The sequence below is a fragment of the Rissa tridactyla genome, chromosome Z, assembly GCF_028500815.1.
Source record: "Rissa tridactyla isolate bRisTri1 chromosome Z, bRisTri1.patW.cur.20221130, whole genome shotgun sequence".
NCBI classification, from domain to species: domain Eukaryota; kingdom Metazoa; phylum Chordata; class Aves; order Charadriiformes; family Laridae; genus Rissa; species Rissa tridactyla.
The window spans coordinates 55,276,831-55,295,117 of record NC_071497.1 but is presented as its reverse complement, the minus strand read 5'-3'; the positions used below and the strand labels follow the sequence as shown (position 1 = coordinate 55,295,117).

The following is an 18,287-nucleotide window of genomic DNA, read 5'->3' as shown; positions in this document are numbered from 1 at the left end:
ATGGAAAAATCTTCAGACAAGTTATTCTAAATAAGCCAAGCCAAGATTTGAACACACATTATGAAAAGTATCTACAAACAGGATGGGACTGCTAAATTTCTTTTGTGCTATTATTTTTTATTTTTTTTTTTGCATCTAGTTTAACCTTTGATTTAGCCATTTTCCTCTACCAAATCTCACACTAAAAATAATGATACATCTGCCTTTGGGAGAATGCAACTTAAGCAAGGATCACAGAACATTGCAGTTTATAACAAATATAAAAAAATATAAAATAAAAATTCCTAAATTTAACTTTACCTTGATTTGGGCTTTGCTAACCTTTTTTTCCTGCTGGATATAGACGGAAAAGTACAGATCTTTTTAACTGGAAAAAGAGTGCAATGGCATTATGTATTTGCATTATTACCACTGCACCTTTTTCATAGAGGTAATCCTACTAGAACATCTGATTACATAAATTAAACCAATCTGCATTTAGATTAGGCCTTGATGTTACCTTTGGTACTTCACAATCCTTTCAGCAATGTTCTGTTTTCTCCTTAAAAATAACATACCTTTAATTATATTCTAATTACCTTTTCAGTTTAAAAATCTGCCAACGTTTCTGCACAAGAGCTCTGACTGGTAGAAAGTACGCATGACATTTCTCAACTTGTTTTTGACTTCTATATTAGATTAAAATTCAATACTGCATGGGCAACGAAACTGTTATCAAAAGTAGATGTGTAAATAACATGCAAAGATATCTGTTGTATGGACATTTGTAACAAATAATGACTAATGTTATCGTTAATTCTGATCACATAATTCTGTATGTATCTTTGCTTTTATCACACAAAATTTGTTATGAAGGCTTCTGCTTGCATTTGTTTGATATGACTTTATCAGAACATCTTATAAAGTCTAGTAATTTTTCATGGTAAGACTTACATTATATTTACAGTTAATTTCACCAGTTAACACTGCATTTTTTTTCTGGTCACTGCTATGTGAACAGAATTCATTCAAATGTTTATAGGGTGGGATCTTCAGTTGTCACTTGTTTTCACCTCAGACTTTTTCCCACTAGGCACAATGTAAGTTATTAAATAAATTCTTCATACACTCAACAACCGTTTCCTAGGAACAGGATATTAAACTAGCTTATCAGCTACTGAAGCTTTGATACAAACTCGTCTGGGGCCACAATCATGAACAGGATCTCCAACTACTTTGATTCTCTCTAGGATATATATAGCCATATCCCAAAACCACCAAATAAATTGGAAAAACCTCTTAATCTCTTAACATGAAGTGGATTGAAAGACAACTGTTGGTCAATATTAAGCCATGTGTGGAGAATGCAGCAAGGAAAAGCTTAGGCTAAACATTTCACTTACAATACCTACTTATAAATACAGAATAAATAGGGGGTTACTGTCCACAGATCAAAATGCAGATAGCTGGGTCTATTATTTATTCCTTACCCAGGCATGCTCGTGTTGCTTTTACTGGGTGTTAACCTGAATCAAAAGTGAAAAGGAGCTAAGCTTTTGGGCAGTAAGCAACCCTGAGCTAAATTCACAGGAATATTATAGACAAATAGCTTCCCCCTGTACTTAGTTGCCTCCTAGCTTTTATTTTCATTTTTTTATGGGTTAAAAGCTTTGCGGAAAATGCTTCCACAGCTGCTTCATACCTACTCTTTCTTCTAACCAAATATATTCTAAAAGGTAAACCCCCTTGTACTTATACTTCTATAACACGTCGTTATAATAATTTCCTGAGCTCTAACAGTTTGTTAGGTACTGGAAAAAAGACAGAAGTAGGTATCAGTGCTATCTCAGATGTCTTCCACTCCCCATTATGTATCCCATGTTCCCGCTGGGGAGTAAACTCAGATTACTTCTTTAGTGGGATAACTTGGAAAAGCACTGTCTGCCATAGGCAAAGGATGCAAGACATTATATTATATTGTTTTGCTCTAGTGGAGAAAGTCTCAAATACTTTTTAATATCTGAATGATGGTAGTACATGAGCTTTAATGAGTCCTGAACACAAATGGGAGACAGTGACAGAGAAGATACAGAACAAGGAAAAGAGGACTTTTTAAAAGGCTGAAGAGGCAGATTAGGGGCCAGCAAATGAAGAAATGAAAAGCAAGAAGTTTGTCAAGAACAGATGAAATATCTGAGTGGAAAAGAGTGACTACTAGAAGGCAGTGAAAGGTGATGCATGAAAAAAAATTTAAATGCAGTCACATAAATTTGTAAATTTGCTAGAAATCTGGTTTCTTTAGTTCTGCTCATAGAAAAATTGTTGGAAGTCGGATTACTAAAATAATAGAATATTTGAAAGTCTGCTTTGTAGAAGATAGGTTGTATGAAATGCCTAAAATCTTGATGTCTCAAGAAGCTATACATAAGGCAAAGAGCTTCAATAAATTTACTACCAGCATATGCACATTATAGAGTATAGGTAAATAAATTAATGGGAAATTGGGAAAAAAAGTCTCTTAACGGGCATCAAATGATACTACCTGACCTGACCATCACTTTCACTGAAATTTGCATGCATAATCAAGGACAATGAGAAAATAATGACCTTGCAGTTCATCAATACCACTGGGTGCTAATTGGCTTTGTATGTTATTTCATCTTTTCCAATGACTTGCTGTATGACTCAACAATCAATTTAATTTGTCTGTTTTCGCATTGAGAGAATTTAGGTAATTATACTAACTTAACAGCCTTCCCAGAGTGGGAGGATTCATTTCTTCTATTAATTTTGGTTTTGATTTAGAGTATAACATATTCACTGCTGATAACCTTTGGAGGTATGCTCTAAATGGATCAAGCTGATGAAATCATAGCTGAGGTATTCTATAATTCTATGTAATATTCGAAATGGTTTAAGATCCTGTAAATACAGGTACAAAAAGATTTGTCTCCATTCAGGAAAGACTGAGCAAACTGTATAAATAAATTTGTGTTATTATTTATATTTATTCCACATTCGTAACCCTGGTGTTCCAATAGACTTTAAATCCCTATCTTCCATGTTCTCTGATGTTTTCTAAACAGTCTATCCCTTTCAACATTGAAGACCTGCTTATTTTGTTTTCCTGTTGACTGTATTTTCTTGTCTCATTTACAAGAGCCTCTTTTAATCACTTTAAAAATGTTCAAATAACCAGCTTCCATGGCTGGCTTGTGAATATGTATGAAGCCAGAACTAGAGGGGGTACTATGCTGTACTCTTTGCTATTACTATGCTGTAATCTTTGTAATTCGTATTCCTCAGTTTTTGGATGACAAAAGCAAGACTGGTTTTCAAATATGCTAAGCATTTGTAGCTTCAGTGAACAGGGAGTAGTAGGTCTCAGCCTTATTAACTGAAGGTATCCCAAAATGAAGTTCACAAAAATCAGTGATCTCAGGAATTCACTTTGAAAGGGGCAGCACAGTAAGCTATGTAAGCTATAACAACATACCCCTGGAATGAGGTGGACCCAATTTACAGCTTCTATCAGAATTAGCACATGTGCTGTGACAGCATGTGAATTGGCACATGTTCTGATGATGTTCTTATGATTTTAAGGCTTTCTAAAAGATCTTGTCATAGATTTCTAAAGAATTCTCATCTCTTCCTCTTCATTTTCCTTACTCCCAGAACTTTAGAGGAGCTGATGTTTTTCTCTTGAGCATGTATTATTTCATACATTATAATGCCTAAAGTGGTTTGCTACCTTGCAAGCAGCATGGAGGACTCATCTTCCTGGAACTGAGCTCAACCTGTTCCCCAGGTTGCATCCTTTGCCGTTCCAGCTCCTCACAGTCCTAAGCTGAGGGTTTAACCTTGAATGTAGATTAAGGTTTCTACCTCCTTTCAATAAAACCTTTCAAAAATAACCTTTCTTAATTTTCGTCTTCTTTGCTTTCATACACAATGTATGTAATGATTTCAAAAGCTGTTTCATTGCTCAAAAAACACTTTCTTCAATATTCATGTTCTTAAATCACCACTATCCTCTTTCTTTTTCATGCTACCTTCTGAATGCCATAGATACTTTTTTATTCTCCCTGCAGATGTCCTCCCTGTAGACCTTTAGATATTCTAAAAATACCCTTGCACAGACCAAAGAAAATAATTCTGGCCCATCCAACTTGTCAAAGCCATACTCAGAATCACAATTTGCATTGCAACCATCTTTTTCTTTGACAGACTCAGAATTCTCTTTGAAAGAAGATAATTTTTTTGTCTGCAAGAAAACAGAAAGCAGTAATCTTGATGTAAGACGCTTTGAAAGAAATTCTGAGCTTACCTGCAATGAACAACCATAGGTCCAGCATCAGGTGGGTTGCAGGTCTTGACTCGTCGCAGGAAAGCTAAGAATGGTGTTGGGTGTTCTGGGACGCCATGGTCAGGCCAGGCAGTGAACTGGAATTGCCTCACTTCCCTTTTCTCACTTGAACCATTCTATGAAATTAAAAAAACAAATTATGACAAAACTGCCACTTAATGTGATATTGGCACTTTTCAATGAAACAACTGCAGAAGCATATATACCAATGAAGTGTATTTAAATCACATTTGGGGCCAGAGATAAATATGGAGGGAAATGTTTCTTATATTCTAAATTGCAAAGTAAGACCTTTAAGTATATTGTACAGTAATGCATCACAAGTGCCAGAGCTTTAGCCAGTATTTAATTCAGTTAAATGGTTTTTCATAGCGAGAGCTCTGTACTAACTTACCAAACTCCATGCTGTAAGAAAAACACAGCTACTCGGTCTGTAGAAGAAGTCTCATTGTTTAGTGCTGCTAGGAGGAAATGAGGGCAAAAAGTTGGAGGGAAAGGGAAGTAAGGGAGTGATGAAATGAGGGGAGGGAAGGGAAGGGAAGGGAAAGAAGAAAAAAGGAAAAGGAAAGGATAAAAGTTGCCTACAATTAAATTTGAAAGTATAGTGTAAGTATATATACCTTATAAAGTGCAAATGTACGAACACAGTATGTTGCCAATTCAACAGTGTCTAAAAGGGTCACTTGGATTAGTCCGTAAGTTTCTGTGCCTCTACTTGGCCAGTACTGATCACATTTCACCTGTAGTGAAAAATATGTTATTATTTAATACATTTAAAACTGAAAATTATTACCTATCTGAGTGTATATCACTGTATATTTTTAAAGTATGTGGTGTTAGAAGGCTCAAAAACTCCTAAGCATCCAACACAAGAAAATTTTTTTATCATCCACAAGAATTGCTCTTCTAGTAGTAGCTCTTACAATATCTTCTTTCATAATGGGCATTTGCAAATTCAGTGGGGCAGATGATTAAGAAATGCTAATAAGTATAGATATACTAAAGAAAAAGCAATTTATAGTAGCTAAAAATATGGCCTATATCTTCAGTAACTCACCTTTCACAGTCCAGATTTTAGTAACAGTATTAATCCAGTAAAGGCAGACTGACAATTTTTTGAATACTTGCCATATTTCACCTTTTTGACATTATACCCCAGAATATATAAGTTGTTGCTTGGGTATTAATATTTAATACGTATAGAAATATCTCAGCAAAGACCTGAATTTTTTGATAAATAAATTTAGTACACATATAAATGAAATTTTCTTCTTAGATCAGTGTTACAAAGCATATAATGAAATTTTGTTCACAGTTGGTTTGATAGAAAGAGTTCATCCATCAAATTTTGAAAGACACAGGACATTTCATTCAGAGAAATCTCCATTACAAAATACCATAGTTTAGAATATTAATGAGCGGAAATAATTCTGTATAAGATCACGCATAAGAAAACCGTATGTTTAGCATCATTGCTGAGGCTTAATAACTTGTTTCAGTTAAAAATGGTATTTAAGATAAAAGCTACTGTGAAAAAAGAAATGCTGAACCCTAAAGCAATCAGAAAACATGGTGCAAAGTAGTATAGGGGTTAGTTGAAAATATTTTGCTTTCAGTGACTGATAGATGAAACTGAGACCGTCTCCATTCTATTTATAACAATACATTCTTATCAATTAGCCTTGCATACAGCACAGAAGTGTATTCTGGTTCCAATAATAATACACTGTGTTTGTTTAATAAGTATCTTCATGAATCACTCTAAGCCAGACTCATACCAAATTCATTGAGAATTTCTTACAAACTGTAAGAAACCACAAAAGCAGAATATTGCACGGTATTTCTGATAAACATGTGAATTATCGATCTAAGCCAAGAGAAAAATTGTGATTCCCCCATAACGAAAAATTAAGAAATGTAACTTTGAAGCTCATGCGTTCTCAAAATTTCTCACTCTGCACAATATTACTGAAAAAGACTTAGTATGCTTTCGAACTCCCCAGTCCCAAAATATTTTTGCTTGCAGATCATTTTATTTTCATCACATCACATTATAATCACAGTCTGAGAACAAGTAATCTAGATAAAGAGGAGAAAAAATTCTAAACACCGAAGCAGGTGAGCAACATTCATTAGAGGCAAAAAAAACCCTGAAACAATTTTTTACAGGAATTGATAGCTTAACTTATAGATAAGGAATTGTAATGAAGTAACTAAAAATGTTTATTGATACTGCAGTCTTAAAAATGAGATTAATAGTGTATAATATTATATGAAAAGGAATTCAGTAATTACTTCCTCGTGCCATTTACTGAAATACTCAAAGACTAAGTATTGCAGGTACTTCATGAATATTGGTGATTCATTTACAACATTCCAAATACTACAAGAAGCCACTGTTGTCTTCTGCAAATCAGACAGAAAGGTATATTTTCAATTGAGTTATTTCAATATAATTATGTAAATCTAATTTTACTTTATCGTTAATATAGACATAGTGTAACTTGTGCCTATATTACTTATCTGTATCTTAGACAAAAAAGTTGTGGTTTATTATTTATTATTTATTAATTCCCATAGAATGACATGTATTGTTTCATGGAAAATATTGATACATAATAGCTGTTGCTTGTAATCTTAGCAATTCCAGGTTTAATGTAAACCTGGGACAAAACCTGTTTGGTTTGAATGATTTTTTAAAAAAATGAATAAAAATGGTAGAATGCTTTATGTACTTTTAATAAAATGAATACAAGAAATAAATGTCTGGCTATGCCTTTGCATGCCTAAACATGTAGTTCTCCTCTTTACTCTGCAGTTCCCACGTATAATTTGCATGCTCATAGAAGCTGTGCCAGCTTCCAGAAAGCATGCCTGAAAAATTAACTAGCTTTCTCACTAGAAAGGCTTTATAAAAACAATTTCCAAATGTAATAGAAATAAATGTTCAACACAAAAATTAAATGGAAATTCAGAACATAGTAGGTTACCAGCATCTTTGTAAACAACAGAAAATACTTGTTTTATTTTTATTTTGTATAGTAATATACACTATATGCACTATATGTTACAGTGTATGTTAAACATACACTCAGACTTAGAAGCCTGTAGAAAATTGTCCCTTTTCAGTTAGGCTGGGAGAAAATAAATGTACTTGCTCTTTTAGGTGCAGATTTTAGTTTGAGGGTTTTTTTTATTTTATTTATTATTTTATCTAACATAAACTCCAATCATTTTCTGTTTTTTCAAAAATACTTTCTGTGGGAGCTAGCTGATGCAGAGGACTGCTGCCAGAAGCAGCAGACACTAACATTTCAAAAATAAATACAATTTGTAGACCAGTATATATATTATTTGAAAGCAGAAGCTGATGAAAATATGTATCAAATTTTTAGAAAGAAAACCTGATTTTGGCTTGATGTGGATTTGACCTTCTGGAAGAGCACATGAAACATAAGTTCATGGAACTACGTCTTTTATTCCTTTTGCCTCTTGATTTTTCTCAGAACAAGAGGTCTCCTTCAGAGATGTGCCCTTACCTGCCTCTTACACCCTTTTGCTCTGTGATCATAAACCTTACAGTCCCAATACTCCTAACAATTTAGAGGCCAATTTATCTTTGTAAGAGATCAGAACAATTTTCTATCAGACTTCACCAGCAGCAGAGAAGCAAATAATATAAGTTAATTGACAGTACTTTCTGAGACAGAGTTCTTGTTAAATATTTTACCCTATATTAAGATCCTAGTCTTCAGCACTTAAAGTAAGTTTATTTTTCAGAGGCTACGTATTAACTTCTTTTCAGAAAAAAATTCTCAAACCCCTCAAGTCATCCAAAATTTAACACTAAATGTCCACAAGTCAATTTTAAAATTCTTTGCCAAATATGTTTTTGCTTTAGCTCTTTGGTCTGTGTTTAATTTCCCTGTAGTAAAGGCAATTTCTTCCTCACTTGTGCATGTTGTTTGGAAAACAGACAACTTTAATGTGGTAAGGTACAGTGATAATAACGTATGCCCTCCTTCAGAAATAAAATTACAGATTTATTTATTTTCAGAGTTAGTTTGAAATATAGCTTTCATGAATTTCATAGTCCTCACCTTCCTCTTACCAACCCATCTCCCAGTTCCAAGGGTTGATCTTTTTCTCTGCAGACTATATTCACCTGCACCCAATGAGAGCTTTTCTGTGCCCCTAACTGTACATGGTTACAGAAAACTGCTTTCACCAATAATTCTCTAATGTTTTTTTGCCTGTCACTAAAGATAGCAAGATGAACAAAACAGACACATAAGCACGAACAACTGACTGGTGATTTCAAACAGTGTTTTTTGATGAGAAGTTCAATTACAAGTAATGACAGGCATACCTTTTACTACTACTTTTGCTATCTCATGATCATAGGTTGCACGCTGCCAAAACCACTACATCTGAAATCAGAGCAGTTCTCAAAAGACTACTAAATATATTATGAATCTTTTAAGTACCATAGTAGTAGACATAGCTAGAAGACACAACTAGTGATAGGCACATTCTCTTAACCTGTCCCTCACACATACGTACATTTTCTTTCTCTATATTTCTTTCACTCAGACCATGCGAATCATTGCTCTTCATGGAACTATGAGCATTCACTGAAAGCAAAGCTGTAAGAAAATATAAATGCTTTCTTTTCCATTAAAAATTAGAAGCTTAAGGCCATTTCAGACTTGAGGGGTTTAAGTAGCTACAGAGTTCCTAAGAATATTTGTGGATATTCACACTTCAACAAGTCACAGACACTAGAGAAGGCACTGTCATGCATCAACAGGGCTGAAGGAAGCATATTTCCTTATGAACACATGAATACAAAGATTCCTGACATTCAAGGATAAAGAAATAATTTTCCAGTACAAAGTTCCGTCACTGAGGCTGAAAAGCCCCTTCAGGTGATTCTTAACACAAGGCAGCAGTTACAGGTCATCTGAGATTATAAGGACAAAACGCAGATCAGGAAAGAGAGCACAAACTGGTAATAGGTAGATTCATATAGTACATTCCTTGCTATAATAACAGCATATGAATTATGCTGAATGTGGAATAGGAAATAACAGCAGTATGTAACAAACTTCTTGACCTGGTTTTCTTAGTAATAATAGTCTTTTTCAGACAAAACTGTCTAATATTTTCAGATGGTCTTCCTTTAAAAATAAAGTCTCTCTACAATAAAGTTGAATGATAATAATAATTATGCAATAAAAACGGTAGTGCCAGCTGTTCGTGATGGAAACTGCTTCAAACCCTATCAGGCTAGCTTAATGCCTTAGATAGTACAGCTAGTGTTCTGTCTCAGAGCATTTGTTACTCTGAAGCCATTTTCCTTTTTGCAACAATCCCTTGCCACCTAAAGATTAGGCTGATTTGAGTCTAAAGACCAGCGGCACTGACACAAGAGCAGTACATGAGATTGTAACGCAAAGACATTTAAAAAAAAAACAAACCCAAACATAAAAACAACAATGAAAAAGCCCCAATATACAGAAACATATTTTTTAGGCCTTATTTGAAAAAGATTTGGTCAAGTGTCTCTAATTCACTTTGTTTTAACTCTAAATGACACATTAAAAATATAAACTATTCACAAATAAGGCTGAAAATAAAACAGTATGAAGTTTTAGATTTTGCTTTCAAAGAGGCACTGAAATGAATAGGATCCTAAATTCTGAAAGAACTGAACACCCAGTCCCAGGTAGACAGATCTTTTAAGTCTCACCAAATATATTCCCAAAACAATTAATCACTTCTGGAAATTTTGGTTCTTTGAATCCATTTTATACTACAGAAAAAACCCAACCTTTTTATGCACAGGTCTCTAATAATGATTTACAGTAGACACATCCCTGTGAGTACACAAAGGCAAAGATGTTGATGTTTAGTCTTGAGAACAGGGGGCTCAGGGGAGACCTTATTGCTTTCTACAACTTCCTCAAAGGAGGTTGTGGTGAGATGGGTGTTGGTCTCTTTGCCCAGGTAACAAGTTATAGGATGAGAGGAAATGGCCTCAAGTTGTGCTAGGGGAAGTTTAGAATGGATATGAAGAAATATTTCGTCACTGAAAGGGTTGTCAAGCCCTGGAACAGGCTGCCCAGGGAAGTGGTTAAGTCACCATCCCTGGAAGTATTTAAAAGAAGGGTGGATGTGGGACATGGTTTACTGGTGGACTTGGCAGTGTTAGGTTTACAGATGGACTTGATGATCTTAAAGGTCTTTTCCAACCTAAATGATTCTTTGATTCTATGATTGTTGAAGCTCATCTGAGCCAAGTGCTTGGAGTTTAAAAACTAGGTAGAAAAATAAGCACTTACGCAGTACAATATAATTCTGTTTAAGTTCTTAATTACAATAGCCTTGGAAAAGAAGTTCCAAACAGGATTTGGAGACATAAACGAATGTAAATGAACTTCAGTCTAACCAATTAATAACAAACTTTAGTCCTCTAGTAAGTCTGCAAATCAACCCTCATTACATCTACTTTTTTGAATTTCTGAGATATGATTAGTAGGCTAACAGTTAATACTGAAAGATAATTGATAATTAAAAAGATAACCCCCAAACTGTTTCCATTCTGATCCTTATGACAGAGTGTGGTATAGTTATTAAAACAAAAGGAAACAGATATTAAAAGGAATCTTGGGCATATTTGAAATGTGTTCTGTATCTCGTCTTTCATCTTCATCTATATAAGCCAAGAACCGTTCAAAACTATATTGCTAGCATCAATGTGAGATGCCCTTTTTGAACTCTTCCTAACAGTAGGGAAGGCAGGGTCTTAGTGAATTCATTTTGAAGGATGTCTGTCAAACAGTTAAGTACAGCAAGATTTTCCAAAAAGGTATTGAAAAGGTTTATGTGAATGGAACTGATGGGAAAAGTGCCTGGGCTGACTACTTTTTTCTTCATCTTCTTCCTGTACTCAAGGCTGATCACTGTGTGCAGCCTGAATAATCTTTTCACTGAATGAGACATTGCATTACAATATGAAGAAGATATTGAAAAATTCAGCTTCCTATTCAAGTGCTCTAATGAAGATTTTCTATTCTCCATACAAGAGAGCTATCTCTTCTATCTGATGTGAATATTACGTAAGAAATCAGTGAAACAAAATAATCAAAAGTGTGAAACATCAGAGCAACAAAGTTCTATTATTCTTATGATTTTACCTCACTTGAAAGTCAGAAGTGAATTGATGAAACAGCATGAAAATGAGAAACAGTAAATTGGAGAATATTAAGAGGTTTCAGTTTGGATTTTGATTTTTGAATGGAACTTTGAGTCATGGTGAGCTTTCTGTTGCTAGTTTAAGACATGGATAAAATTCTTAATCTCATAAACGTATTTCATACAGTTCCTGTGATACAACCGAGAAAGACCACCTAGAAAAAACTTCTATTACCAACATGTGCCTTTCAGTAGCCAGCTGTATCCATTATCTTTCTTAGAATATAGGAAAAGCTTTGTAAATGATGGAAAATGTAAATCATAATATTCTCTTTCAGAGACACCAGAGAACCTAAATTTTCCAGACCTATTTCTCAAGACTCAAGTCTTGAGGTCTTGAGTCTTTCACCAGAATCTGCTAAATAAGGAAATGTGGGGTTATTTTTACTAAACAATACTAAATTCATTCACTGACATTTTCAAGCCTGAAATTCCTTCAAAGAATATAGAATAGAATAGAATAGAATAGAATAGAATAGAATAGAATAGAATAGAATAGAATAGAATAGAATAGAATAGAATAGAATAGAATAGTTTAGTTTGGGTTGGGTTGGAAGGGACTTTAAAGGTCATCTAGTCCAAACCTCCTGCAATGAGCAGGGACATCTTCAACTACATCAGATTGCTCAGAGTCCCATCCAGCCTGACCTTGAATGTTTCCAGGGATGGGGCATCTACCACTTCTCTGGGCAACCTGTTCTCCCTGCAGAGAAGGGAGACAGTTTCTTCCTGTTGTCCCTCTCTCCCAAAGACCTCCCTGCACTGAAGTAATAGGTTGCAGTGCTAAACCAAACATGAGCTAATCATTGCATTTTAAAAACCGATAAGCAAAATTTTTAATTTTGCAAAGACAACTTCCAAGTCAAAATTTCAATGGCTATTCTCTGTATGTGGCATATTCTCTCTGTCTGTCTTAAGAGAACACTTATATGAGGTAGTAATGTATGTCTTATCTCAAGCACAAAGCAAATGAACTAAGCAAAAAAAGTCCAATTACAGAGTTACAATGCAGTTTTGACTAAACCACTTGCTATACACTTGCTCCAGGGAAATGGTATTCTTGGGAAAATTATCAGTCTAACAGCTAAGAGAAACCACTTCATTTATGGACATAGGATAATAACACAAAAAGATGGATAGTTGCTTTGAAAAATACTTGTGGTAGTAGCAGATATTGCCATATCATTTCAGGTAAGACTCTGGGGTAAAAACAGTTCTTAGAAGCTTACAGTGGAAGAGACTGCAGAGTTTGCTCCATTCGTGACATTATGTTTTGTAAGTTCTTTAACAGTTAAACATAAATCACCTTTGGTGCAAAGTTTATTTCTTTCTCCTAGAGCCCCACGGGAAGGGAAAATGGCTGTTAGCCATGAAATTTTTAACAGTCTTTCACATGCTGGAAGACTATTGTGTTTTCCTTCATTCTCTTATACATAAAACAAATCCAATTCTTTCTGACTTTCCCCATACATCATTTCTCCAACACCTGATCATTTTTGTTCTCTTCTAGATTGTCTGAAATTTACCAACATCTTTTCATATGGGGCATTCATTCTGTACTTCCTCAACTCCAAATGTGTATAAGCCGAAATAACCAGACATGGCATGCCAAAACCACTTTCAGCCTATGTAGTGGCATTACAGCATTTCTCTTCACACAGAATTAACTCTGCTTATAGTATGGCATTTCCACAGCTGTTTTACTGGGTGATATAACAGTCAAAGTTTCACCTGCACCACCTTGGCACAGCACTTCCACCCGGAATGTGCCTAGAAAAAGAAATTTTAAGCTTTATTGGTGAGAAAAAAAAAGAAAAAGAAACTTTAAGCTTTATTTATTGTATACTACATTAGTATACATCTAGTATTAGATTCTTACATGAATTAAGCACCTATGACTGACTGCATCTCAGTGAGAGTTGAGCATTTCCTTGCCCTTGCACCTTTGAAAATCCTGCCGTAATGAACAGCCATATGGTTGAGTTTTACAATTCTGACTTGGTAACTGGTGGCTCCAGCCCATACAATGGTGTAAGAATTCTTGGACTGTGGCCATCACATTCTGTTACAGTGAAAAAAACCCAGTACAAACCTACACATTTTTATTTTTATTTTTGTAAATCTGGTGAACACATGGTCTACTTGACTTTGGAATTTAATTTTTTTTTTTTGCCAGCTCTCTCATTCATTCTTCTTCTGACTCATATCTTAGCATGCTGAGAGTACTGAAGAATTGAAATAAAATTCTGATATTACTTTATTGATACAGAAGTTATTGGTTTGCCATTAAAATTAGGGAACAAACAATGCCAAAACTGCACATTTAATTCTTCTTTATTAAAACAAGACAATTCAGTATGAAAGAACGCCATCAGCAACACTTTTTATCTCCTAAATGTCTGCTGGGAGACATGTTAATTCACCTCTTACCAGATAAAGACATGCATATTTTTCTAGTTGTTGCAAAATGCAGCTAAAGTTTTATATTTAAGTTTTCCTATGTTTAAATACATATTTCATGATTAAAAAACCAACAAACAAAACATACCTGTGCTGCTAAATACAATACACCAGTGCAGCTTTTATGCATAAATCTATTACATTTTGTCTAAATACAGTAGAATAGAGGTGCATTTGGGACCAAATCGATATAATCTGTAATGAATAGTTAAGTGCATGTATTGATGACTCCTCTACTCATATTAGTGAAAATGACTTGTCCCTTAGTTTTGATCCAGTATTTTGAGAGGTATTAGCTCCAGTATTACCTGTCAAAACATACTTAGGAGGAAAGATCTGAAATTTGCTGCTGAAGCCCTGAACAACAAATGTAAAAGTACACTAATCACGATCACGTAAAACTCTGCTGCACAGCCTGCGTTTCTCTGAAAGATCTTCATGCATTTCACACAGACAAGAAAACAATGTTCTTAGTTTTCTTTGCTTATAACTTACTGCCATGCAGATATTATTGCTTTGTCTCAGCTCTGAGGTCAGCTGTGTTAGACATCAGTGCCTACTTTGCCATCAACAAATGAAGATTCATTAAAAATGTTAGCAATTTGTGCTTTTGGAATAGAAGAATTTAGGGTTCTTCCCAGAACCGTCTTTATGTTTTACGTGCCTATAGCAAGATTTAGAAATCTTTTCGTGGCCAGGTTTGTTTCAAAGCTATTCTCACTAGAGTCCTAAGGTAGAATTACGCTTTCTACTGTGCTTATTCAAATGTTTTTTGTTTTTTTGTACTACTTGAACCTGAAAAAAAGCTTCCCTAATTTAACTTGGTATGTCCCACTCCTTCAAAAAAACCCCAAACTAAAACAAAAAGAAAACCACCCCAAAAACCCAAACCCACCAAACAAAACAACCCCCCCCCCCAATTATTTTACTGCAATTCTACCTTCAACACACACATCTTCATCTATTGTCACACAATCTTCATTTCTCTAACACATGGGATAGTCTACAAATCTACTAAGAATGAGTTGAAAGACTCAGATGGAGGGTGCTAATTTGAGGATATTTGTACCTGTTGCATGGCACTTGGAACAACAGAAGTACGTATTTAGTATTGCAGTAACCTCAGGAAAAGTGTGTCTGGCTTTTCTTGGGACAGTGCCAGCTCTTCTGACTCTCGGGTATCAGTGACCAGTTGAGAGAAGATAAGTCCAGGCATTTTTAACTATCCTTAGGTGTTCATGTGGAACTGATACAGGACCCATGCAAATAGTCCTACCCATTTCAATACTGGTGAACAAAATCTGAGACAGGATACAAGACTTCTCTACTGCATTTCTTTCTACCTTCCCCTTTCCAGTGAGAACTCAGGATTCAAGATGTTAAACTTTGACAAACCAAGATGATTATTCTATGCTTATATTTTTATATATTCTTGGCTTATAATACTGATGATGATATTGACTTCCTGACAGTCAAATGAGCATCTGGATCAGGCTAACAGAATACCTCAAATGAAGTTTCCTCATGTATTCACTTAGTCATTAGCAAGTTTGAATGAAGCTGATAGTATCAGTATGAAAACTAAAGCCTTCATCATCAGTATAGAAGTTCATAATCTGGCTCACATTTGAATAATTGCTAGGGTTGCCATATTGTCATTTAGCTTTGACCTGATTGATCTAATCATAAGCTGTATGGTCCCAACATATAAAATATTGCCAATGAGGTTAAGGAGGAAGGTAAGTATTTTCTATCAGCTCCAAAACAACATAATGCATGTATTCAAAATAAGAAGCTATACAGCAAAGAAGGAAAGGATTGAATTCTCTTTCAAGTCAATGATTCACAACAGTATCCTACCCTGAAACAGGAGACAGGACTAAAAGTTTCCTGTTTAAGGCAATATTATTGTTTGCTATAAAGTGGGACTCTCTGTCTTCATCTGATTATTCACATAATTCACTACAGCACATGAGTTCTCAGAACATTCAATTAATTCAGAAGATCTAAAACATAATAAAAGGAAAAATCTGCACTCCTAGGGGCAGAGGGAAGACAGAGGAATCGGGAAGAAAGGCATCACACATTAATGCTTTACATGCTTTAAAGCCTTCCTTAGTGTAACACACAAGTTCTTTTCCTAACCTCTAATTTGCAACCTTCAATATTGTTCTTTTATTTCATTTAGATTAAACTCATGTATGTGAAAAATATGCTACCAACTTTGTTCCATGCACTGCCAGTGTGTATAATCTTTTTTTGATATAAATTATGTCCACGGTAGCTGAATGATGGGACTGACTTTCTAGTCTGGTTTAGGTCAAGTGATATTCAGGTGATGACATTTCATACAAAACCAACAAAGTGTGAAAGGTTATAAGTGAAAGTGCTTCTCTTTTCCTGCAGCTTCCTTTTAGGCAAACAAATGAATAATGAATTCACTGTAACATCTTCATTTGATGTACTCAGCTGTAAAATATGTACATTCTCAAAGCTGAAGTTACTCAGACATCTAACACATGCTAATGAACCAACTTTGTTTCTGCAGATGCAATTAAAATCCCCATCTTTATCTATGCAGTCCAGGTTAAAAAGGCTGATAACAAGCTGCAGGACTACATAATGAAAAAAGCAAGCTAAACAGAAATGACGACATGGAGATGGAAAGTAGATGAAGTCCCAGAGAGAAATGATTTTGCCTTGCAGCAGGAATAATGATCAGGCTGCCAAGACACAAAAGCAATCAAAAAGGAATCAAAGGAAAAAGAAACAAAATTAGTGAAGATCTTAATCTCTAATGGTATGTAAAAGTGTTTATATTTCATGTTTGAAATTTCACTTAGTCTCCTGCTAAAAGGACATGCTATATAAAAATGATAGCATGAGAAAAAATAACAATAAAATGTTGTCATCGTATTCCTTTCCCACATAGGTATTCCCACTGCTGCCTCACCATCAATATGATTAACTACATTACATGTAGTTACTGTCTTAAAAGAGGTAACTGGTATGCCATATTCTCAGAGTTGCGGACTCTTTAAGATTGGAGCTGAATTAAGTACCGGACAGCTGGTCCCTAATGCTCTGCATTGAGTGCATAAAACTCACTTGACCGACGAACACAGAATGAGCTAATATATGCAGAAAAAACACGCAAACAGAAGCCTTGAATGCACAGACAATCCATTGACTAGATTGTCTGGTCTCTCATTACACTCAGGGAATGTATCGCTGCTGAATGCTAATCACTTCTGGAGGTGATTACTATTCTGATCAGTGGTTTTTTAGGGTGCAGTCAGCAAAGGCTAGAGTTAGCTTAAAACTCTGCTAGGCAATTATTGGAGAGAATGACTAGAATTTCATTTAGTTACATCAAAACATCTTTCTAGACAGTGGCTGTCTGTGGCCTGCAGTATTAAGATAAACTCTCAAGTATTTAAGCACACCTTCTGCAATGGGCTGCTTATTAGGATCAGATTTTTTTCTTAGCACTGATGCTATTTAGCAGAAACCTTATTATATAAGAAGTAATTAGTGAAGAAATAGGCAAAATTTCATTTGCTTAATTCCAAACAACTGTCAGTGCCTAGACTAGACAAGGCCTGTAGACTCAAGATAAAATGAAAATTTCTGATAAAATTACCCTCTGCTATGTACTAATTGCCATTGGGTATGTACAGGCAACAGTGTTAAAGTAGGTTGAATTTACATGCAAAAAGTGATTCTATAACCAGAATGCTCTACAATGCTCAAATTGCAAAAAATCTACTCTATTTTTAAAAAGTGATGAAACAGTAAAACAATAAATATATATATATGTACCTTGGTGAGCCTCCAGAAAGTAATGACTGTTGCCAAGAAGTTCAACAAGTTATGTAATCATTGTAATTATATGTATCCAAGCATGTGAAAAAACCATCAATGCCAACATAGTACAGCTTTAGGCTTTATGGTGCGTTCACCCCTGTTTCAAGCTTACACATGCAAAAACATTTTCATTTTGAAATGGAGCTCATGCATGAGTTACTGAAATGTCATTTATTATCCAGTTACCTCCATAAGATACTTTTAACTGATTTAAAAGATTTCTGGATGATAAATCTCCTCTCCTCTTCCCTAGTCTCTCTTTCTAGTTCTCCCTAGTTGTCCCCTTCTGAACTGCTCTTGGTCCTCTGTATTGATGGCATTTTTTAACATATGTTGCACAGCACCTTAGGTACCTTAG

At 34.9% G+C, this 18,287-nt stretch overlaps 1 protein-coding gene across 3 annotated transcripts in view; it reads right to left on the bottom strand.

The window, feature by feature from the left end:
• PTPRD (protein tyrosine phosphatase receptor type D) overlaps window positions 1–18,287 on the bottom strand; it is a 373,393-nt gene that overhangs the window by 32,763 nt on the left and 322,343 nt on the right. For all 3 annotated transcript variants that reach the window (XM_054186468.1, XM_054186469.1, XM_054186470.1), the window contains 2 exons: window positions 4,966–5,085; window positions 4,307–4,461 (listed from right to left, as the gene is read on the bottom strand). In XM_054186468.1, the coding sequence (XP_054042443.1) occupies window positions 4,307–4,461; window positions 4,966–5,085 (275 nt within the window). The remainder of the gene's footprint in view (window positions 1–4,306; window positions 4,462–4,965; window positions 5,086–18,287) is intronic.